The sequence below is a fragment of the Cheilinus undulatus genome, linkage group 12, assembly GCF_018320785.1.
Source record: "Cheilinus undulatus linkage group 12, ASM1832078v1, whole genome shotgun sequence".
NCBI classification, from domain to species: Eukaryota; Metazoa; Chordata; class Actinopteri; order Labriformes; family Labridae; genus Cheilinus; species Cheilinus undulatus.
The window spans coordinates 25,491,307-25,517,070 of NC_054876.1; the positions used below are offsets into that span (position 1 = coordinate 25,491,307).

General features: G+C 37.7%; 1 protein-coding gene across 3 annotated transcripts in view; it reads right to left on the bottom strand.

The window, feature by feature from the left end:
• LOC121518787 (rho GTPase-activating protein 26-like) overlaps positions 1 to 25,764 on the bottom strand; it is a 132,159-nt gene that overhangs the window by 22,553 nt on the left and 83,842 nt on the right. For all 3 annotated transcript variants that reach the window (XR_005992672.1, XM_041801387.1, XM_041801389.1), the window contains 6 exons: positions 25,429 to 25,465; positions 25,207 to 25,272; positions 17,452 to 17,526; positions 17,266 to 17,350; positions 16,478 to 16,536; positions 1,872 to 1,977 (listed from right to left, as the gene is read on the bottom strand). Coding sequence is in view for 2 of the 3 variants with exons in the window: in XM_041801387.1 (XP_041657321.1) it covers positions 1,872 to 1,977; positions 16,478 to 16,536; positions 17,266 to 17,350; positions 17,452 to 17,526; positions 25,207 to 25,272; positions 25,429 to 25,465 (428 nt within the window). In the remaining variant the exon portion in view is untranslated. The remainder of the gene's footprint in view (positions 1 to 1,871; positions 1,978 to 16,477; positions 16,537 to 17,265; positions 17,351 to 17,451; positions 17,527 to 25,206; positions 25,273 to 25,428; positions 25,466 to 25,764) is intronic.

Here is a 25,764-nt window from a genome sequence, read left to right on the forward strand (position 1 = left end):
AAACAAGACAATCAGTGACAAGACTGTCTTTTTCCTTTTGCTTTATTTTTAATCCTCTGTTCTGCTGCTCCCCTGCCTGTGTTGGACGAGGAGCGCAGTGCATACTTTTATCACTTCTTCAAAAACTAAAACTCCCATCACTTACATCCTGTATTTGACTTTATTTTTCATCAGAAAACATGGCTAAGATATGAACAGAATCAAATCAGCAACAAAACGAGATGAACTATTTCATCCATAGGAGGCTCCAAAGTTTCTCACTGGTGCTTTAACAGACATTTTTCCAATTGCATTTTGCAAAAAGTTGTCTTAACAGTGTGATGTCTCGTCCCATTTTTGAATCCCCATCTGGGATACTTTCTTTTGAAGCGTTACCACAAGGAGCATCCTAGTCTCTCTCTAAAGTGGCTGAGCTGTTAGAACATCCTGTTAGTTTCAGCACTTATCCTGACACCATTCAACACCTTAAGATCTCCAGTGGAACACCACAAAGACTCTTCAGCTTTAATAGAGTCTGTTTAGAGAGGTTGCTTTTATTGGCCGGTGTGGCTTTTATTTTGCTCATCTGATTTGTATCAATAAGGATTGGCTCACACCATAAATTGGTACTTCAAAGATGATAGCACAATTTTTTATTTCCTTTTTTTCTTCCAAGGAGGTACTGGTGCCAACAAACCTCATCTGGCACAACCTGAAGTTGCACGCAGGTGAATTGTGTTAGCTGTGATCCAGACATTTAAGATGTAAGTCAGGTGTAATCCACTAAAACCAGGTTAAGACGTGCATGTCCTCAGAATACCTGCATTCACACCTGACTGCATGCTGTGTAAGCATGGCTGATGTCCCATTTATCTCACTTTATGTCATGATGCTGCCATTCAACAAAGCCCTTTAAAGCCACATGGCTTAGGTGTGGGTTTAGAGTGAATTCACATTGCAGGTTGCCAGTATTAGCCTCATAATTACACATAAGCCAAGCCTTCTGTTTTTTTTCTCTCTTTATGGAGTGCAGCAGCCTTATGGTTATGAAACCAGACAATCTGTTCTTCCCCTGCAGTATAGGGTTGCCTATGTAAGGGAACAAATTAATTGTGATGGCAAAAGTTAGATTTAAAGTCCTGGAGGAAACATATGAAAAGCATTCATCAGGTGATGACTTTTAAAAAATATAGGTCTTTATAGAAGTCTTACAGCAGATTTGTTAAACTTAATTATCTGGAGTGCTCATCATCATCTGCCCTGCTGAAATAGCCTTCAGTGGGGGACTGATGTCCAACCAGCTCAATGGCATATTAACAGCCTATTACTGGTACTGATTTGGTGGATTGCAAGCCAAAAAAAATCTAGATACATAGGATAAAAGTAGAAAACATTTCATCGTCCATTCTCCCCTTTGTTTATAGTTACAGTTCCTCCAATAACTGTGTCTTCGTTTCTTCAATTTATTTAAATATGTTAAAACCAATGGATTAAAGTATAAAAACCTATCTAAAACCCAGTTCAATTCAGTTTTAACAGTTCTCGGCTGCAACCAGGTTTGCCATACATTTCCACAGATCCACAAAAACTCCTTTACCTGACTATTAACCCCTCTTTTTCCCTTCAAGGGATAATCCCAGGAAATAGATTTGTCCTGCTTGTGGCTGGGTGGGTTTCTATTTTCAGTGCACACGGCCTGAATACAAGTGGTCAAGAGATTACTTGATTCTGTAATCCTCCTCAAGGACTAACAACAACAATAATCAAGCTGAAGAGAATTACAGCAAGAGGATGCAGTTCAAATTTAAATACTGCTCTGTTTCTAAGGGAGCACAATGTCTGATAAATCATGGCAGTGAATGAATGCAAAAGTCCATGAGGTCTCCACCTACTTGTTCAGGTGTTTCATCAGAAGCTCCAACATCTGTCTGTTCTTCTCAGGCAGTCGGTGCACCAGAGCATGGATCTCTGTCACTCTGGCTTCTGGGTTATCCAATTCTAAAGACATAGAGAGATACGAAGACAGGAAGAGAGGGTCTGTTAAATGCATAAAGACTTCAACTTGGAGTTCATATTTTATGACTTTTGTAGGACAGAAACACATACAGAACAGGCAAATAAGTGAGTGTCATACTAGTCTGTTTAAAGGATGATCGATACCGTAACAATAAAGTTGAAAGAAAAAGTATGTGAACCCTTTGGGATTTCTTGGATTTCTGCATAAATTGGTCATAAAATGTGTTCTGATCTTCATCTAAGTCACAACAATAGACAAACACAGTCTGCTTAAACTAATACTGCACAAAAAATGATATGTTTCATGTTTTTTATTGAACAAACCATATAAACATTCACAGGCTAATTCACAGGTGAACCCCTAGGCTAATAACTTCTTCAAGAGCTAATTGGAGCCAGGAGTCAGCCAACCTGGAGTCCAATCAATGTGATGAGATTGGATGTGTTGGTTAAAGCCGCCCTGCCCTATAAAAAACACACACCAGTTTTGAGTTTGCTGTTCTCAAGAAGCATTGCCTGATGTGAACCATGCCTGGCACAAAAGAGCTCTCAGAAGACCTACGATCAAGAATTGTTGACTTGCATGAAGCTGGAAAGATTTACAAAAGTATCTCTAAAAGCCTTGATGTTCATGTGTCCACGGTAAAACAGACTGTCTACAAATGGAGAAAGTTCAGCACTGTTCCTACTCTCCCTAGGCGTGGTTGTCCTGTAAAGATGACTGCAAGAGCACAGCGCACAATGCTCAGTGAGGTGAAGAAGAATCCTAGAGTGTCAGCTAAAGACTTACATAAATCTCTGGCACATGCCAACATTTGTGTCAACAAATCTACAATAAGTAAAACATTAAACAAGAATGGAGTTCATGGGAGGACACCACGGAGGACGCCACTACTGTCCAAAAAAAATATTGCTGCACGTCAGAAGTTTGCAAAAGAGCACCTGTTCCACAGCACTACAGGCAAAATATTATGTGGGCAGATGAAACCAAAATTGAGTTGTTTGGAAGGAACACACAACGCTATGTGTGGAGGAAAAAAAAGGCATAGCACACCAACATCAAAACCTCCTCCCATCTGTGAAATACGGTGAAGGGGCCATCATGGTTTGGGGCTGATTTGCTGCCTCAGGGCCTGGACGGATTGCTGTCATTGACAGAAAAATGAATTCCCAAGTTTATCAAGACATTTTGCAGGAAAACTTAAGACCATCTGTCTGCCAACTGAAGCTCAACAGAGGATGGGTGATGCAACAGGACAACGACCCAAAGCATAGAAGTAAATCAACAACAGAATGGCTTCAACAGAAGAAAGTACACCTTCTGGAGTGGCCCAGTCAGAGTCCTGACCTCAGCCCGATTGAGATGCTGTGGCATGACCTCAAGAGAGCGATTCACACCAGACATCCCAATAATATTGATGCACTGAAACTGTTTTGTAAGGAGGAATGGTCTAAAATTTCTCCTGACGGTTGTGCAGGTCTGATCTGCAACTACAGGAAATGTTTGGTTGAGGTTATTGCTGCCAGAGGAGGGTCAACCAGTCATTAGCCTAGGGGTTCACATACTTTTTCCACCCTGCACTGTGAATGTTTACATGGTTTGTTCAAAAAAACATGAAACATATCATTTTTTGTGCGGCATTAGTTTAAGCAGACTGTGTTTGTCTATTGTTGTGACTTAGATGAAGATCAAAACAGATTTTATGACCAATTTATGCAGAAATTCAAGAAATCCCAAAGGGTTCACATACTTTTTCTTGCAACTGTATGTCTCTGTATATGGAGTACATGTTAGAGCACTCAAGCACATCTGGCCCCCAAAAGTCCAGCTTGTTTGACTACTGTGAATGCCCTGTACTCTGGGTACGTGACATGGTTGTGACATATAACGGGGCTGTATCCAACTCAAAAAAGCCACAAAGTCCATAATGTAACACTCATATTCCCTGTGTCTATTGTATGGATGCTGACACAGCGTTTTTACCTCCTTGCCTATTTATTCCATTAGCTCACGCTGATGGGACAAAGAGCAACGAAAGGGGAAGATGGCAAGACATCAGGAGTGTCTGACAGTAATTATCCTTATTTTATTTTTTTCCTCATTCAAAAGACCATGTTAGCTCGTATTAAAGTGGGTAACTGTAAATTAATAATTTCCACATTCGTGATTGAAATGTTATACTCTGACTTGTAACATTTTACCACTTCACCAAAATGGACAGTTCTGGGAGAGGCTGTTTAGAGCTGGTTTATAAAGGGTCAAAAACATCCTCTAGTACCTGATCCATATTATATTTTGACCAAAGCCTGGCTAAGATGTTTCCTTCAGATCACAGGGGGCTGTGTTAAAAGTTTGAAAATGGGTATGATACTCTATGTCACCTTGAGGTTTATCACTAGGAACTCCTTAGGCTAACATATAACTGACACAAAAAGGGTATAATATCAGAAATGGTTAAAAATGTTGAAAAGAGGCTGCATTTATCACCTTTTCAAACCCCCATTCACACACAGGGGGCTGGCCATTAGTACTGATACAATTCATACGCATCCAATTAATATGCATGCATTCCCACACTATTGGCTTAAATGCCAGATTTGGGAGTCATTGTTAACATGAGGACTGCTAGAGCTGGTATCAAACTGCCAAGTGTAACTTTAACTACATTGGCCTGAAATGGCCTTCAGTGATGGAGTTACCTTGCAATGTTGATGCATTCAGTGCAAACTGATCTAAGCTTTTTTCCCTGCCATTTCTAATTTAGGGGGATGGGGGTGCCCCATCATGTCCTTGGACAGAGTGTTTACGTGTGTCTCGATGTTGCCTGTTGTACAGTAATCACTGCTGAGATTCCTTTGCTCATGTTTCTAGCCGATTATGGATGTTTTTAATGTGAGACATTTCTCCATTTCACTTCTACATTTCTACATCATGAATGAAGTTACCCACAGAGTTACTGACTTCCTGCCTCTGGCCTAGGGTGGTCTGTAGGTAAGGTTGGTGAGCTCATTTTCATCAAAGGATAATGCCAAACTCTGCATTTTTCTTTTAGCTCCATCCTTACCAGAAAACACCTGACTTCAATACATAATGTCACTTTTTCAATTGTGGAAAGTGTGATGCAATGTGTCAATAGTTAAGATAGTAAAAACTTAAAACTGACACCCAAAATGAATGGAAATAACACACTGTGTTAAAATACATATTTTAGTAATACAACTTTTTCAAGCAACGAATTACCCAAATATTTACACCTTGCAGTGTTAATATGAGGTTTAAAAGATTTGAGTGTTAAGGTACTAACTCTCCAAAAAGAGTCAAATCAACCCATGGTGTGGACCCGTACACTGTTCAAGTGTTAGTATAGTCGTAGTAGTACTCTGACAGTGTTCATTTCAGTATGTAGGTTCTGCTGTGTATCAACACTTCACAGGAACTGTATTGGTCTATGACTGATTGTATCAACAATGTTACAAACATAAATAAATACCAGCCCTATGCTTAAAGTTCCCAGACTGCAGCTGCACTGTCATAAAACACACATTGCTGATGTCCCTCCTCATAAACAGCATGCATTTACTGACAAGCAGAGAGTGGTAAATGTGCCGTCCTGCACCTGATAGAGCTGCTAGGTACCAGACAACGATGACACCGACAATGATAAAGCCTAACATTACATCACAGTCTGTCATGAGTAAAATCTGCTGCTGTGTTCACATTATTGTCGGATCATTGCTTTCCCATTTGCTATGAGACATAGCATAGCACATACTTGCTGAGCATTACTGTGAACAGTTTGCTATCACTGAGTAGCAACATAGCCAGCTTGGCACCAGATTTGGAGCCTGCTGCATCACAAAACTCTTGCCAACATTTCAAAGCCTGTCCAGTATTTATTGTAGTCTGGCTTCTTGCTTTGTCACTGTCTTTTTCTTTCCTTAGCTTCATTTCTCACCATCCTCCTTGTCTCTTAGCTGAAGGCTGTTGTGTGAGCTTGTGTTGTTGAGCTGTACATACTCCTGACAAAAGAACAGTGGTCTACTGCCAATATTACATACAGTTCCTACAAACCCATTGGATGTTTTTAACCAGTCATAGTTTATCTAATTTGGCTTTTTTGTAAAAAATATATATATACATTATTATTATAGTGACCATGATTAATTAATAAAACCAATAAAGGGGTTAAACATCCAAGGGGTTACTTTGTATAGGCAATGTAGTGCTAGAAGTAGCTGAAAGGGTACTGTGTAGTGATGGGACCAATGACAATGACACTGCTGAAAATTATAGTCATGTTAGATCAACTTTGAAACTGTTGTTTTCAGGTAAAAAAGTTACAAATTGTGACTTTGAAAATTAAGTGCTGTACGGAAGCCCCAGAGATCACTTATCACCATATTACAAAAGCTCAAATCCCAGAAAAGGAAGGCACAGTGGCAGTAAAGGAAGTTTTAGTCATTCAGTGTTGCACACTGCTGAAAAGTGGGAAATCTCAGAGTCCTGTGATTAACAGGTAGACAGGCAGGCAGAGGAACCTGGTGTTGATAAATGTTTATAATAAGTCATGGTTGCAGAGCCAGTCGGAGGAGAGCTGACAGCAGACTCACACTAGATCAACCCCCAGGCCCTGTCAGCACCAGTCAATACATGCCCAACTAGCACAGACACAAACGAAAAGAGAAACCAATACTGTTTCCTACCAACCAACAGAGCTAACAACCTAATATAAACACATGTAAAACACATTCAAACAAAATGCTGGCTACACAGAAAGACAAATAAACATAGTTTAATTTCCTTTAGCATTTATATGTGCATGTCCATGCCTATTGCACACCCATATATCTCCAAACAGAGATGCACACTAAGATACTCACTGCTCCATTCCCTGGAGTCAAATACTTCACAAACATTATGCTGAAGCACACACTTGTGTAGCCCTCCAAACCTTGTGGTGCATATTTGGCAAGCAAAGTATGTTCATAAGAGAAGATTCCCCAAAATGTTGAGTGTACTGCAGCATTTACTTGCAGAGGAAATTGTTTATATGCCCTCAGTTACTTTTCTCATTATTCTGGGCACTTAATGAACGCCAACAAATGTCAACCAAACACCAGGAGGGCTACACAGGTAAGTGAAATATGATTCATCCATGAGGTTGATTTTAATTTACTTTCACTTTATCTTCCCTACCGTCTCTGTTATTAAAATGTGGTCAAAAATCTTCAGCCCTATTTTTCATGAATACTGCTGCAAGGCTTTAAGTTCAACAAAACAGTCAATTTACGGCTGTGATTGAAGTAAATAAAGATATGTGATTCATGCTGATTCATGCATCATGTTATGTCATTATATATGCCCAGCCCACAGGAAAGAACAGTTTATGTTTAATCTTAACAGTGTTGATTATAATGTAAAAATTAGTTATTGCTTTTGTTTGTTGAAAAATGCACAAGACGAGGAACTCAAAAAAAATATTTGCATGCCAAATTGCAAGGCAATATTGGAAAAAATAAATTCAAAAATCATTCTGCCCTTGTAGCAAGTCAGTCAGTCAGTACTTAAAATAAACTTTAAATGCAATACTAGCTCTATAGACCAGTACTTTTACTTTTACTGAAGTAAATTTTAACTAGAGAAACTGTACTTTTCTTGAGTACAAAAGTCATTTACTTTCACCACCTCTGGTTATAGAGTTCATATATTTAGCTCTCACATCTTTGTCACACCATATCATTAGAAAGCTTCAACATACCAAGGTTTAACAGAACAATACGTATTGACATTTAACTGAAGAAAACAACGATACTTGTTATAAATACAAAAGGTGACAAAGGCAGTAAGTGATAGAGAGGTAAAATTTTATAATTATACGGTAACAACTGCAACAACATCAAATCGGTTAACGAGATCTTAGGATGGACTTGAAAAGGTCTTTTTAAAAGTGGATCAACTGAGTTAAAACTTAAATGCAATAAAATTTAAAATTTGGGCACCCTATTATTAATAGATATTTCAAAGACTAATTCTGTAGAAATTTTCAAGTAAATTATTTTGATATATCATCATTTTAATATTGATTGTATAAATGAATTTATATTTCCAAAAATCACAGAATTCATTAATAAATAGAGCATGAAGATTTATAAGAAAATCAGAAACAAAGGGGTCAACATTTTCGGGAAACGGGAAAATCATTTGCACCAATAAAACTTTGCTTTCAATTGTGTAAATCAACAAATTATCATTTTAATTGCTCTAGGTTTAATCTAAATAGGCCCATGGCTTTCTCAACCATGCTACCATAAATGTTAGATTTACACAGTAATAAAATGTATTCACTTTTAATGCATAGATATAAATTGTTCATTTCTCTCGATCAGGAAAGTTTATTTGGGACCCATTGTATTTCCATTAGACCAATTCAATTCCCCACCTGGAGGTCCTGGAGACTCACTTCACTGAAAACCTAACTTTACTGCTTAAACAAAAACCAAAACAAAATATATACATGCACTAATAATGCCATCTGAAAGCTATTGCAACACTGACAGTGGTCAGTCATTGCATGCATCGTTGAGAGTCATTACACAATGTCATAATGTCCAAAGTCATGTATCACAACCTTTTTCAGATGGTCTATCTCCTAACAACAATATTTTTGCATTCATCTTTTGTATTTTTGCCCAAAAGTTCCTTTTTATGCAGATGATAATTTGAACTTACTTCTAATTCTTGGCAACATTTGCCAAGAAAAACCTTCTAAACAATTTTGGATGGGTACAGGTGGCCGGGTGGTTGGGGCGCGCCCCATGTGCGTAGACGACCCGGGTTTGAATCCGACCTGGGGCCCTTTACCACATGTCTCTCCCCCGCTCTCGTCCCTGTTTCTGGCTCTGTCCACTGTCCTCTATCGAGTGGAGGCACAAAATAAACATTAAAAAAAGAAAGAAAAACAAGTCTGGAGCACTTTGATCTGGAGCACTTTGATCAAAACTGTTGCTGAGCCTCTGTAGAGAGGGAAAATTTCTATAATACATGTACTACATATACTTCTACAGTTAAAGCCAGGGACACTAGCATACACACATCCACATGTAAATTAATTGTGTCTGACTTAAGGAAGCTTTCTACATCTTCTGAACATCTCCTGGAATTTCCTTACAACCTCAAATGGCTCCACCTGTGTAGTTTCTTATCATTATTATTAAGTATGGACATCTCAGTCTGTGCAGTGTAGGCAGTATGACCCACATCCCTGTTTAGCTTGTGGCTACAATTCAATATAGCAGCCAAGTTCCAGAAAAAACAAAACATTTTAAATAGGAATTCAAAGGCAAAACTTCTTACATCTTATGTTTCATTATACATGAAATTATGTGTTGCCTCTAGTGGAATTTATTGATTCTTTATTTAACTTGGCATCTTTCTAAGTGGTAAAATAAATCTCCACAAGCATTATGATGTCTATGTATACATGTCTGTAAAGCCTATTAAGATTTCTCTCTAAGCAGTGGGTGATGCATTGCCAAAATAAACAAATAAAATAGGAAAAAAATAAATTAAATTGAATTGAATTAAAGCCATAAGCTGTAATAAGGCCCTTGCACATATGGATCTGTGCATGTCAGGTTGTTGCACAACTGAAAAAGTGGCATGCTGCATTGATTTCTGTCAGAAACTGAGCTGTGAAATAGCTATGAACTTGTGCTACACAAGCACTCAGTGAAAATGTGATATTAAGTGACTGAGGTCACATGCAGGGAGTACTGTAGCTAACCAATACATAAATCTTCAACAAATATCCATTGTTACAATGAACATATGGAGAAACTGGTCAAGCAGCTGCAGGGCTTTCATTGTTGTCCAAAGTGCTAAATGACAACAAGCCCAATGCAAAGTTAAGTTTAATATTTAAAGAGCATTATGTATTTGTGAAAAAATAAGCAAAGTGTGGGAGGTGTCATGAGTTAACATGTCTTAGCAAATCCTCAGTCATAGTTTTCTGTCTGATTTCCAGGGTTTCTGTGTGGTTGCGAAAGATTCTGTGAACAATCAGACCATCATTGGCAGGATTGGTTGCACCACTACACAGTATAAATAGATTTTTCTGGGAACCATGTCAGGATAACAAAAAAGCAGAAGTTTCAGCATGATGATCAAATGGAGACTCATCACTACATTAAAGTATCTAAAAGAAGTAATAGTTTTGCACATTTTTACCAGGCTTATTGATTACAGTGGTTAGTTAGAAATGTCATTTCACAGAAAGAAGGTTGCTGGTTTGACTTCCCTTTGGACATGGCCATTCTGTGTGAAGTTTGCACGTCAAGTACCTCAAGTACCCCAACTTCCTCCCACAGTCCATAAACACGGCTGTTAGATTAATTGGTGGCTCTAAGTTGTCCCTTGATGTAAATGTTAGTGCTTTTGTCAGCCCTGTGAATGACTGGCCAGTCACAAAAGTACTGTCATGGTAAACACAACCCTGGGAATCAGTTACACCTGTCTAGGGCTTTTAGGCATGTGCTGTCTGTGCCAAGCTCACAGCAAGGAGGGCAGACCTTACCTGCCGCAGCATCTCTTAAAAGATATAATGCCATGCCACCTCAACCAGATCCTTTGGTCTGACACATCCACGGTCCATTTTTTCTCTCAACAAAAACTTAAAATAAACGTACTCTTTTGCTCACTCCAAAAAATTCCTCAAAAGATATCTCACAGTCTTACTGTCATTCTCTCCCGCCACATCTGCCTGCCTCGGCTAATCGACATAGTGACCTCTCTGCCTCTCTTCTCATCTGCCACTGGCCGTGAGAACCAGAAGGCACGCCCCACCTCTCTTGACAAACATGCCACACAACCCATCAGGGATGGTGTTGCCATACCAGTATAAACTTAAGCATACAAATGGCAGTTATTCACACGTGTACCGCCTCAGGAAAGACAAAAAAACTATCATAATTTTGTTTTTTAACTAGTCTCCAGGAAGGCCAATCGGATTCCTGAATCTACCTCTGTGCCAAGGTAAAAGATGAAAAGTTTGAACAATCAGACACTGTCCAACCAAAAAATTATCTGGAGTGCATGAGGGCTTAAGCCTTCTATCCTCAGTAGCATGAGAAGATGCAGGAAGTGAAAGGCTGAAAACTGAAGTGAAAAAAGACAACATGTATTGTCCAAATGAGGGTAAACTTTCAAAAAAAAAACCTCCTGTTACACCTTTTGTTTCAAAATATCAGAAAAATATCAGAAAAATAAAGATTAAAGGCTTGAAGGCTATTAAGATTAAAGAGTTTTCATCATTAGTCCACACAAGCCAAACGCAGAATCCCACGAGGTAACACTTAAGTCTGAACTTTTTACTTTTGTTTTGTTTGCAGAGCCACTGAACTGGTGAGCTAAGAACAACAGGATGAAAAGACAGATCAATCCTAATTAAAGAAAAACTGATAGGTTATGAGGTATAATACTACACATTATTTTTATCAAATTACCCTGGTTACCTTGCTTTTAATAGAATGATGCTTCAGTGTCTGTAAGGCCCTATAGGTAGACTCTCAATGTGAAACTGTACATCAGTGATAAACTTGACTCATGGCCATCTTCTTGTATCATCTCTCAGCCTTTCATGTCTTTTTTTGTGAACAAGGTTATGAAACAAGCACTCCGGTGATGAAACTGATGTGTAAATACCTTTACGTAACACCTTCACCTTACACTACCTTCGACTCAAAGAAAATGAATGGAAGAAATCCAGACACATGACACGAGATCAGGTGTTGTTGGAGATTAAAGAAAGACAATAAAGGCTGTCAAATGTGAAATGTGAGTAGCAGACAATAAATTAAAGAGAACAAGATACTGCAAACAAAACCTAAGGACAGCAGATAGGGTAACGACTGTATTTGTGTTTCAGTGCCTATAGCCTAAGGCAGGAATCTGAAATCAAGGTGGCACTCCACGTCTTTCATTCTTGTCCTTCTCTTAGAGTCTCTATTTCATGTTTTAAATCATTAAGTACATGGTGCAAAACTTTGTTTTGTAGTGTAGGGGCCATATGAGAAGCATCATTTCAGCAAGAGTACACTGAGATGATTGTAGTGAAAGCTGGGATTAAGGTAATCCATCTTTTAGACAGCCGAGTGTTTTTGAAAGTAAAATTCTTCCTTCTGATCCAAAACACCACACCCATCAGGTGCTGGCGAAAAAAATTAATGGAAAATTTAGCAGCTGCAATTTGACCCAACAAACCTCTAAACACTTCTGTTTAAATCTGATACTTTAAACCAGAGCAGGATGGGATGGAAGAGAGCAAGCTGAAACTGGAGGAGGAGGAGTGACGAGGGATGAGTTGGAGAGAAAAGAGGAAGAGGAAGGGAGGAGCTGAAAGAGTTCAATTGAGGACGCTGTCCTGAAATCACCCCGCTTTGTCTTTGAAATACTGCTTTACAAAAAAAAAAAAAAAGAAGAAGCACTCACACCAGCAAACATGCATTTTTCCACATGTGCATTCACACACCAAACTATTGCATGCAGTTTAAGACTGGGTGATAAATGTCTGACTTCTAATAGAAGGAAAACTGTGGCGAGACGTTGCAATCTGTAAATAATAAGCTTGCAAGCATCTGGTACTTTGTGATTCTGACAAACTCATGAATACATTATGTCAGATGTTGTGATCAAACCAGTTCAGTTGGTATTCTTCACTACCACACTCCTTTCTCCTTCCTACTAATACAACTGTCAACACATTTTCTCTCTGGCTGGCCTCATATTGAGCCATTTCCTGGTAGTGTTGCCAGATACAGTCATTTCCTTAAGTTCCTTCCCTTGTCAGCTTAGTTTTCTAAAGGCAAAGCTACTGACAAAAGAAGAAAACAGGTCAATGAGGCATCCTGAAGGACAGCAGAAGTCTGTGGGTTGGGCTAAAAGACACATATGGCTGCTAGAAAAGGGCCTGTTTGATAAAAGGTTAGAAGAAGGTAAGTAGACAGGAACGAAATAAAAACTAGATTATGTTGAGAGGAGTCCCGCATACCATTGGTATAGACCATGTGGGGACAACCTGGGGCCCGTGACCCCTTTGGCGGTGCGCCAGAGATTTCAGGGAGGGCATGAGGAACTGTGTGCTTTGAGGCTGCCAAAATTCAATTAACTCGTACCAACTAAAATCATGATAAAACACTTATGAATAGTTAATGCAGAGGTCTCTTGATAAGAAAATCTCTGTGTGGGGCTATTTTATATGGATTTGAAGAATGTCCAAGAATGTTTTTGCTTGTATGGGTCCTCAGCTCTTCTATGACACAAGTAAGGGGGACTCATAGGAAAGAAGGTCAGGAACCACTGGTCTATACTGCCGCATATTTTCTAACAAAGAAAAAAAAATCGATTTTTGAGCTCCTGCTTGACAGAACAAACCTCAAACCACAGAGCTTTAACCAGGCTGTACTGAGTAATTCAACTCCCCAGGGTTCTGATCTTCATGCATGAAAACAACACACAGCAGGTCAGCAACTTACTGAGTGCCACTGTCAACATAAAGCATCACAGCTGGAGGCTAGTTACTTGAGCATAATACGGTAGAGGTGGCACAGTGGGTACACTTGTTTCTCAGCAGGTGAACTTCCCATTTGTAAAAGCAAGGCATGACCTCATTCATGGGGTAGGAGCATAAATGTTCACATTTTTTGCAAATAATGTTTTGGGCATGCAGAGTCCATAAGAAAATCTATTCAACGAAAAAAGGGGCAAAGAGTCTGTTTAAGTAAGGTGCCGCAAGCACACTGTAAACCTGGATTTTGTTTCTAATTAAACTTTTGAGCAATCATTAATTATTCTTTCATGTTTTGTAAAAAAAACATTGACATTACTAAATGAAATTAGTCATCTGTATTATTCAGCTGAAAGATGCAATGCAATGATAATGTTAAGCTGAGATAACTTAGTATGTTTAGTTCTTTGGGGGGGGGCATGGGTGAGACTGTCAGTGCATCTGTTGGTACCAGCAGGCAATGCTTCCACCATGACAGTCCACACGTAGTGAAGCTAATGCTTTGCCTTACCGTGTCTCAACCCCACTGGAGGGGAAGTAATCAGCGAATTAGATTTTGGGAGAGATCCGGATCACCGTCTGGATCCAGGAATGTTTTTAAAGGATTGTTCACTATTGGGAGATAGGGCTAATGGTGGAGGTCCGTGCTCTCTGAGTGCTTTTCTAGTTTAATATATTTTTATGTAAGTTTAACTTAGCATTGTTATTTCATACAACTTAGACTTTGTTTATGTGAACTAATGATTTTTAGTAAAGACTACTAATATACACTTAATATGCCTACTGCATAAAACTAAGGTTCTATGTTAATACAACTTGACCTCTTTAGTATCAGGTTGTGTAAAAACTAAAGTGGTATAAGGCAATCAGTTTACTCGTGCTTATTAGTAATGTCAACTAATTCGGGTTTGGAGTGCTCTAAAAGATGGTATGTCTTTTTTAAATTCAAAATTAGTTTAGTCCAGTGTTTTCAGCACTTACCATCCAGAGCGCAAAGCACCCTCAGTGTCAGCTGTTCTTTAAAAACAGTAATTTTTGAGATAGTGCCAAACTCGCCATTGTCTCTTATTGATCAGTCAAAATCAGGAACATATATGCCTTGTTAACGACGATGGTGGAGGGGAAACCAGATCAGACCCACCTTTTCAAGGCAACTATTTCCAGGTCTACAGCTGCTATTAATGCCTCATAATTCCTTCACCTTGTTTTCATGATGACATTTCCTTGGATAAAGAGAATATAAGGCACAAAGACTAATTCATACAGATCATATTAATTGTACCAAGGGAAGCAGAAGACAACTTTTGCAACCTAGCAACATTAAACACCAGTAAGAAGTGCTCTGGAACTAAGGCTATTAGCTTCACCAGTGCATAAAGCAGCACATGCAGGACAAAGGCCCTTATTCATCTGTAATTTATAAAACATGCATGTTGTCATTACACAGCTCAAGAGGATTGCATCATAAATGAGAGGGGTCTCGCTGCAGACTGTACGTTTCTCACAGACTCTCACAGACACATCTGAGACACTGAAAATCTCTAAAAGTAAGTGCTGTAATTTGCTGGTACAATCTTTTTTCAGTTGCAATTTTTTTCCCAACTTCATTCAAAAACAAAATCTTGCAGTAACATTCATAAACTAACCACACTGCAAACATAACAGACCAAGAATCATTTCATGAATAAAAACAGAAGGTTAGTAGTCTTATCTGGGATTAAATCGTGTATAGAGCTGTTTAAGAAGTAGGTACACAAACAGTGGCTCACTTTAGCTTTGTTAGCTGTACCTAAAGCTTATTTAGCTGTGCTAGCTACGCGATTAATGTTACTGTATAAGCCAGTGCAGCTAAATTAGCTTAAGCAACTTGAGCATTAGCAAATCTAAAGAAAGCTCAGTATGAACACGGGTAATGTATCTACTTAGCTGCTTTGTGCGATTAGCATGAGCTACGTTAGCTATGTTTGCTCCGTAGCTACATTATCTATAGCTCAGTTAGCTTTAGCAAAAGTGGCTAAAGCTAACTTAGTTATGCAGATACATCGCTTACATAGCTGCTTTGTGAGCTTTGCTTAAGCTACACAGCTAACGCAGCTAACAGAGCTACGTAAGCTACGCTGGCTGCATTAGAATGTTTGCATGGAGGACAAGCTTTGTTCCTATAAGCAGACTGTTTACTTTGCTTCATTAAATGTTGTGTAGCTACCTTTGCAGGTCAGGTTTTAACTTATAACTTTTGGTATCCTAACTGCTATCTTAACCCTTACCCTAACCCTAAACAGAAGTTTGATCTGATTCCATTTTGAAAGTTTTAGCATGCATTTCTGTTCTGGGATATATGGTGTCTCAGATGAACAGTTTGTGAGAGTGGCTGTCAGAAATACCATAAATTCCAAACAAAACCAGGGTCCTTCATATGGACTTGAGCTTATAGCACTTTTCTAGTCTTCTGACTACTCAAAGCACTTTTACACTGCAGGCCACACCTACCCATTCACACCAGTTAACTCCATATTCAGACACTGATGGAAGAGGTTGGTATGGACAATTGGCTATCAGTATTGAATTATCCCATCCATATGCATCTACACAAGTGGGAGCAAAGTGGAGTTAAGTGTCTTGCCCAAGGGCACACTGAAATTTGACTGCAGGAGCTGGGGATTGAACCCACAACCTTCTGATTGTGTGGCACCTGACTCTACCTGGCTCTGCACAATCTATGTAAAAACTGTGGCCCTTTTCAGAACAATGCAAGTTATTTATAATCAAATGGGGTCTTGGAATAGCTCTTAGCAGTAACTATATATGAAGAACCTCAGTGGGAATTGAACAACCTCTAATTGCAGCAGAGTCTGTACTGTTCTGCAGACTGCACTCACATTTAAGAGAATAATAAAACACACAAAAAGGTTAACACTTACTTGCCGCTTTGATGAAGCTTCTCTGGTACTGGTACGTCATGAGAGGAGCAGGGAGCATTCTGGGAAGACAAAAGACAAAAGAATATCATACTGGAGAAAATGGAGCAGAAGTTTGGGGTTGTCTGCTTTGCTATCAATAAATGTGAACAGTTCTGGATGGTCACTCCTCTGACTATGTTCTTCTTTTTGTCCTTATCTCTAACATGCCAGCATGCACTGTCGGACATCCACTAATACGAGCTGCCTGAGGAGGGTAATAGCTGGTTCTCAATGAGGCCTGGCCTGATGTGTTCATGCTATAAATGTGGTGTGTGGTCTAACAACTATCTACTTGTATGCTAATGAGTGAATGTCTACTTTTGTGTTGTGTGTGTGTGCTGTGTATGGTGTAGGTTCATTTAGGAACGGCAGACTGAGCACAGCTTGAACACCACTTTTCCCTCGATTTCCCTTCATGCTTTTCTGCATCCATTTAGCCCCCTGTTCCTGATCCCTCTCTAGTTACAAATGTCTAGATACTCTTGAGCAAACTATTTAACCATTTAACTGCTAACTGGTAAAGCCACTGTAAGAAAATAAAGTAGAACACAGCTTTGTTTCTTCAACCCCTAAATAGGTAAATACAGATGTTAAGGACCAGCAAGTTGAGAAAATAATGTGTGAATGAGAGATTTTCTGCGTTAAATTCAGAAAAAACAAGGTTAACATTGCTGTAATTTCAGAACAAGTTTAATAATTTAGTGCTGATAGCTGTTATGTTCAATAGCATATCCTTTTTTAACACAAACCTGAGATAGTGCTTTATAGCACTCGTAATGGTCTTGATCTCCCACTCTGGGCTTTCTAGCTCCACGTCTGCACATGTCTTAGGATCTGGTGGACAAAAACATAAAAATAAAACCTAAAAATAAAACAAAGTGGAGTAAGGTGCTTTTATGTTCCAAAACATTCTATGTATGTGTTTCTTTGCTCACCCATAGCAAGGCCCAGTAGTTTTTGTACTTTGGAGCTGACGCCAACTATTCTGTACAAGCCCTGCTCATTGATGCCTAGAAGAGAAGAGAGAAGGGAATTGTTTTAATGGTCAGATCTTCATTTTACAACATACAAACAAAAAAATTCAAAAGTTTAGGAAAATACAGGCTGTGTCAGGGTGAAGACAATAAACAGAGATGGTGTTAATTGTATTGAGGTGATACCCTATCAGTCTGGTGTACAACTAAAAGAGTTTCTATGTTCCACAAGCTTCAACACTTAAGCACATATCAGTCAGCCTTGCTGTAGTTAACCCTTTATAGGGCTCTCATTGAAATACTTTGATATTCAAAATTTAAGATCTAAAATATTACTGGTGGGCAGCCAATGATTTTTTTAACCGTCACTTTTCTACATATTTTACATTATTATAGTGAAAATCAAGGTCAGTGAAGTGACCTTATATGAGTCCTTGCCTGTTTATGGAAAAAAAAAAAAAAAACAAAAAAAAAAAAAAACAAAGAGTGTATGCATACAAAAATGTTGTATATGGGAAAAATGAGCCCACATCAAGTCAAATGAGAAATTAATTTAACATTAAAAATATCTAAAAACAAAAAAATATTTTATAAATATAATTGAAATAATATAATTAATAATAATAATAATAATAATAACAACGACAACAACAACAACAACAACAATAATAATAATAATAATAATAATAATAAATTATAAATTTAATTGAAAAGATTTATATCATTTTACATTGTTTATTTGTGAAATTATTAATTATTATGCAAATTTATGTATGTTTAAATATTTAATGCATTTCTTTTTTACATTGCTTTGGCAGTAACTGATCTGTTCATGCCAATAAAGCAAATTGAAACTGAAAGGAAAAAAAAAATCTTTTGAGGTACATAATGACACTTCAAAGATAAACTGCTGCTTTTCCATAAAACTTAGGACAATGAACAGGGACAGGTTAAACCACACAGAGTCATTTGGGATGGCTGCAGTGTCTACTGAGAGACATCAGTGTGTGAGGTTGACTTTAGATTCTGACCTCTTATAGAGGCAAAACATGACTGGCTACAGAATACTATGTAAGTGATCTAGGTACAATCAATTTCATCTTAGAATTCTAAACGATAAATAAATCAATAATAAAGAAAAAATATCAAATGACTGAGTGAATTTTCGCTGTGACGAGACAATAAAATAAAAAAATGATTCATGTCATTTAAGTACAACAAAAGTAAAACAAAACAGTTCAACTAACTCAAATCACATGTATTTCACAATTTCTATCATTTATTTTTCCTTATGATTCCATCAGAAAACCTAAAAATATCACCAAATTAAAAGTCTTAATTAACTTAATCAGAAGTAAAGCTCACAGTAAAAATAAAAAACGATATAAAGTATAATAATCAGTACAATAAAAACTACTATAATGCTATAAAAAATTACCAAAAACCACTCCTATATGAATAATTATTCCTTGGAAATGTACAGTGCTTAACACATTTATTAGACCACCCTAAGCCTAACCAAAGTAAGGTTTATGCCACAGCTGCCCTAAATTAACAGCATTGGTAATTACCAAAATCATTTTTTTATGTTTCTGCAATGGTTAATACGCCAATATATAGAACCTCTTTAACCCAAATGATATTTTTTATGCTAAAATATAATCATTATTGTTATCCATGAATTTTCAAATTTACTGATTTACAAAAAAAACTGAAAAAAGTAAAGCACATAATTATTTCTAGATTAATATGTCAAATTATGGTTATTTATTTGTATTCCTGAACAGAAAAATGAGTTTTAGTGGTTGAATGCTATGCTTGATTCATTTCTGACTTCTCAGAGAAGCCCAGTGAGCTGGCTCAAATTTGGGGGAATTCAGTTTGAAATCCCTCACTCCTGTTCAAAATGGTAAAATGTGGAGAGCTCACTGAAAATGAAAGACTCCACATTAAAGCACTTCATGATGCTGGATGGTCTTTGAGACAAATATGACAGGTGGTTTAATAAATTTGTTAAGCACTGTACCTAAATGTGTTAGATTTACCATGGGATCCTTCTTTTTACAAACCTGTGGCAACATCTAACTACACTCTAGAGTATTACCATCCTATATGTATAATGAGTTATTTGTCAAGAAGATACCCTTAGTATGGGATAGATGAATTAGCCTTATTTTACAGACATCATTTGACCATTTAGCACTTCTATCTGCCTTTGTGTGAGTTTCATCATCTTGGTTAGTTATAATGTTAGAGTTGTTTATTTGATACCAAAAGAGCTTTAAAACTGCATAATGTGAGTTCTGGAGGCAACGGGAAGTTTGAGATGCTCTGGGCCACTGCTTATTGGTCAGGTGCTGTGATGTCACATTCTGTGATGTTGACAGATCTCCACTGGTTGGCTGGGAAAAAAAATTCTGGTTTTACTGTATCACAGAGAGTGGGGGGGGGGGCTTGAGGCAGACGGCCCATTTGGGTTCAAGTCTGGCCCATGATTCTTTCCGACGTGTCGTTCTCCAAAATCACTATTCGTAGTTTCCAGTTCTACTCTCTGTCCTATCCAATTCAAAGGGCCTAAGCCCAAAATTAATCAAACAAAAATGACTTTTGCTATGAAACCTGTTAAATTTGAGTCTGTTGTATGATTCTGATATATAGCCTACTTTTTCCTGCAAAAAGTGGACTAAAGGTAAACTAAAAGCTTTCCTTTAAGTTGATTAGTCTGTGCTTTTTTCTGCTCTATTTGTCTCTATCCATCTCTTCTTTCTGTATTTCATCTCATTTTCAAGCACAACAGAGATGGAGCAGAAGGCTGTTCAATACGGGTCTAGTTCCCAAGGTTTCTGCCTGTTGAAGGGAAGGTCTTCCTCACCATTGTTACCTTAATATACGTTGCCAAGTCCTGCTCTCATGGTGGATTAATGTTGGGTCTTCAAAAATAATAGAAAAGACTGGATCTGCTCTTTTTGTGAAGTTTCTTGAGAGATTGTTTGGGAATGGAAGATTTACAAATCAAGATCTACATCTGTTTTTTAACATCCATTACCATTTTATTATACAAGAGCCTTATGCAAGAACATATTCCAAAATGCCCCAGAGGGATAAAAACCAAAGAGCTTGCTGTTAGAACATATGAAAGAAAAAGATACTGATGTGTTATTGTGGACCTCTACAGTGATGATTCAGAAATTATATAAGACGGTTAAATACTGAAAAGATGGAGCATACCAATCCAGCTGATCACAGCAAAAGTTTGTGTACTGCACAGTTCTGAGAATACTATAGCTGATAATATTCGCACTTCAATATACCTAAAATGCTATAAATCTGTTATTCAGTTCAACAGGAAGTCTTTTGAAAGACATTTTTTCAAAGAATCAAGTGTGTGCTATATTTATCCACATCCTCTGTGTTTCAGTCGAACATTCTGTTGCTAGTAGCAACCACGACTGGCATGGTTCTGTAGCATCTTAACAGACATCTTTAAAGACATCTCATCTAGGACCAAGAAAACATGGAGCAAGACTAGGTTCAAACTTAGTATATGGCTGACAGAAACTATCTGGGATGTCTGTTGAAATGCCTGACTGAATTGTGCGTTCTGGCAGAGTGATTGGTTTTTGGGGTCTGTAATTGTGCTGTCCCTAATGTCTGTGGGTTGAGAATTGAAGGATCCCAAAAATGTAAAACATAAAGCTATGCCGGCAGTAAATAGTTGATCTGACACACCAGATAGACTATTTCATATATGCGTTGCATTAGTCACAATCGTCTATAGAAAGCATTTGGGAAGGGCAGGACTTTTCAAAAAAATCTTGAAAGGAAAATAGGAGAATAGGAAATACCAGATGGAACATTGAGCAGAGTGGAAACACTAAAAACGATAGTACTCCCAAGATTTTTGTTTTAGGCAATACCCACACCAATACTAAAGTCAAAGTTTGATAAATGGAATAAAATTATGTATAACTTAAATGGAATAACAGAAGGCAGATAATAAAATTTAAAACTTTACTACAGCAGAAAGAAGAATGAGGATTAAGTGTTCCTAATCTGCAAAATTACATCTATGCTATACAGATTCTCAAAATAATGCAGTGGATGAAAGGGGAAACAGAGGTCAAAATGATTAATTTAGATGAAGAAATGGCCAAGTTATCAATAGGGACATTACCATTTAAAAGTAAAAAAAGAAGCTCTGGAAAGACTTGGTGGACAGAATCTATGTATTTTAAACACCATTTAAAACTGGAAGCAAGCTTGTAAAATATTAAAGATAAGTAGTGAGTGTACTCCTCAGGGAAATGGCACACGACCCTGACTTTATACCAAATAAGACTGACAAAATATTAAATTTGTGGGCCAGCAAAGGGCTAAAAACATACTCACAATTAATTACAAACAATACAGTAGCCTTATTTGAAACAATAGCTGCAATAAATGAACTTCACATTACAGTTACACATCATATTTTTACAGTTAAGAGGTTACCTTATGCAACATCTAGAAGTGAATGAAACAACAAATGAATTATTAGAGTATTTGGTCCAAAATAGAAATAAAGCTAAAGGAAATCTCTCCAATATTTATAAAAAATTGCAAAAACAAAGTTTAAAAACAAGGTAAGAGAAAATTGGGCAAATGAATTAATATTGAGGCAAAAGAGTGGAAAAAGTTCCTGCATAGAAATTCAAAGACATTTTCTAAATATTGGAAAGAATTTGCATGAAAGATGAGCACGAGGTATTTCATTACACCCTGCCAATATGGGAAGTACTCCATCCAAGGCACCAATTGTTGTAGAGGGCGTGGTGACCAAAAAGCAAACTATATACATTTGCTTTTTACTAGCCCTATAGTGAGCAAATTTGAAAAGAGGTTGAGAAGGTATTAATATTTTTTAACTTAATGGAAATCTGAAACCAGAAAACCTTTTGGGCATTAATTCACCAATGACAATGAACAAAGCTGATATCCCTCGCTTTAACGTTCTCTGTGTTACAGCCATGAAGCAGGTGACAAGGACATGGAAACAACAAAATTCATCCAAAATAAATATTTAATTTAAAACAGTAGAACACACCTTGGATGTTGAAAAAACAACATGAAAAATAAGAGATAACTTTCAAAAAATGAATAAGATTTATCCTGAAAATTGACTAGATAGACTGTATACCATAAATGCATTAAAAGATATTTAAGAAAAAGGCACTCACCCCCTTTACCCATCCCCATTTCCTTTTATGTATTCATTTAACCTTTTCCTTTGTTCTTTTTCTTTTCTCTTTGTCTCTCTTTTTGTATACAAGTGGGTCTGTATGTTTTTTTTAGTTTTTTCTCTCTTTAATTAATATATATTTTTAAAAATGCAGTGTACTCTTAATGGCAGCTGTCTACTACAATGATTTTTTAACCATTATAATTAAGTAGAAAAAAAAAAGAAGAAGAGTAATAGGAGAAACGTTCTCTGTCACAATCAGAGCAACAAGGCAAAATAACATTGTATGCATGCGCTTCTGTTGAGCTGACAGGCTACCGCTCCCATAGATTGCTAATGGCAGAGCTTCTTAGTGAATAAAATTGATGCCAAGGCCAGTTGGGGGACGTTCAAAAACATCTTCTCTCCAAAGACAAGCTTTCGGTGTGGATCTATGCTCTTGTTTTAAAAAGAAATGTGGTCCAGTTCCCATTAAACTGCCGCTTTCCTACAGCTAAATCTGAGCTAACAGCTATCACAGCAGCAGCCATTGAATTTGGGGTTTACATGGCAAATGCCACCCGTAACTAGGGCTTTACATTACTTTTTTGCTCACCAGCCACAGTGGCTAGTGGTTTTGCAAACTTACTAGCCACTCGGTATTTCCACTAGTCACAATTTTGATGTTGGAAACTATGAGCTATATGCCAAATTTGGTATGATACAGTATGACACCTGTGCTCTACTTCTCCTGTCCTCTGCTCTTTTCTCCTTTAAAATTCATGGGGGAAATTTCTTCAAATGTGTGTCTAAAATTAATTAAATACATGTTTAAATAATAGATGACTTACATTTGGTGCATGAAGCTTACACTTGAAGAAAATTAAACAACTTTACTGTCTGTTGTTTAATGATAGAAGCAAAAAAATCCCTGTTTAGTTTAATTACCTTTGACTCCAAAGTGAACAGTTAAAAACTTTTATCCTTCTGCCTCTGTTTTTCACTGCCTCAGTGAACTTATTTAAAGTTTCAGAGTTTCTCTCATCTTTTATATGCGTTAATGGTCGATATAGGGCAAATCATTAAACATAACAAAGGTATTAATAACATTTAAATTATGCATGCATTTGCAGAGATTTTATAATTTAGAACGCCCTCAACAAACTAAGAATATAGATGGAGCAGGCTATTAATCAAACGATAATCAGACACACTGCACACCCTGGCGCGCACAAGCGACAGAGACACACAGCTTGAGCACACACACACAAACACATGACATGACATGCTGATCCTCCATGGATAGAGAGGCGCTTTAAAACAGAAGGAGAAAGTTCAGGTCTGAGTTTATCCTCCAACATTATGAAACTTTTTCCCTAAACAGATAGAAGCCTTCAGTCTAAATTACCAACACATCAGTGCCAGTGTGTGTCCATATATGTGTGTGAGTGTCATGTTTATGTGTGTCATACAGCATGAAAGCCCTTGGCACTGCGTAAAAATGCACAAATGGATGACGAGACCAGCCACTTTTCAGCTTGTATGCGCCAAAAACGCCTATCCGTAACAAGCCTAAATCATAAGGGCTAACTGACAAGCACTTTCTGAGTGAAGCGTAAGTTGTGACACTGATAAATTCAACCCGCCATCGTAGCTAGTTAGAGTCACACTGCTACCCGCCACGGCTGAAATCCACCCACATTTGGCTAGTTGGCGGGTGTAAATGTCAAGCCCTGCCTGTAACGATCACAAACCTTTGCTGAAGCAGACCCAGGGGGGAGCGAAAACATATTTTCTGTCACGAAAAGCTTTCAGTGTTGTTCTCTGTAATAAAGACACGCTGTCAAATTCTAACTAAACTGCTGCTGTGGCTAAGTCCAGGCTAATCATTCAACTAAAAGCCACTGTATACAACCACTCACACAACAACTAAACCTTTCCCCTGTAACTATTGCATACTCATGCTGAGGCAGGTTGGCAGAAGAGCAAAAACATCTTTGACATCATTAAAAGCTTTTAGTGTTGTTTTTATTCTCTATTTCATACAGAAATGTGGTCCAGCTCTAGTAAATCTGACACTACAATAAAGTTACATTCAGGTAATCACTGCAGTAGAGGCACTCATTACAAGCAGCTTTGAGTATAAAAAACCCCACCCATAGAACAACTCTGTATGTAAGGCTCTGAAAGAGTAGTCAGTCAGTCAGTCAGTCAGTCAGTCAGTCAGTCAGTCAGTCAGTCAGTCAGTCAGTCAGTCAGGCAGGCAGGCAGGCAGGCAGGCAAGCAGTCACTAAGTCACATACAGACCCATGTGTGGGGCTGATCATGGCAGTCAGCCAAAAAGCATTTGTATTGTTTACACTTTTCCCTTTTCTATTCCTTGTTAACTTAATGATTTTTACTTATCAAGTGAGCTACTACACTACAAGTCTGCTAATAGGTCCTTCAAGCAACAAGTATGACTCAAGTAAAAATAATGGAAGTAAAAACAATTTAATTGCACAGTGATATCATTTTACCTCGAGTCTCCACTGCATAGATGAATTTCTTCATCACATTGAAGCCAATCACATCAAGCTGGGCCACTGAAGGAAAGCGACACAGAAAGAGTCAGTGTGAGGCATCAAAGTGAAAGCAACTGAATAAAATATATTTAATCATTCTCATCATTTTTGGGGTCAAAACAAAACACAGAGATTTAAAATACAGTAATGCATTTTGAAATAATAAGATCTACTTACTGCCTTCAGACTGTTTGTCCTTGTTTAGATTGTATACCTGTTAATATAAAATAAAAGCAACATTTTAATCTATCTCCAAAAATTGGCATTCTGATGAGAGGTAGCAAAGTAATACAAACATGTTATAGTTGGAATTGACCCCAATAACATATCTGTTGCAGCTCAGTTTCAGTATCAGCTGCCTTTAAAAAAGCAATTACACAGTAGCACCTGGTGGTTGAATACATGCACCCAGTGAGCATCCAGTTCACAATCCAGTATGTGGCGTCTTGCTCGCATGTCATTCCTCACTCTTTTTCTCCTCTGTCTCTCACTCTATCCACTGTGATACCTCAA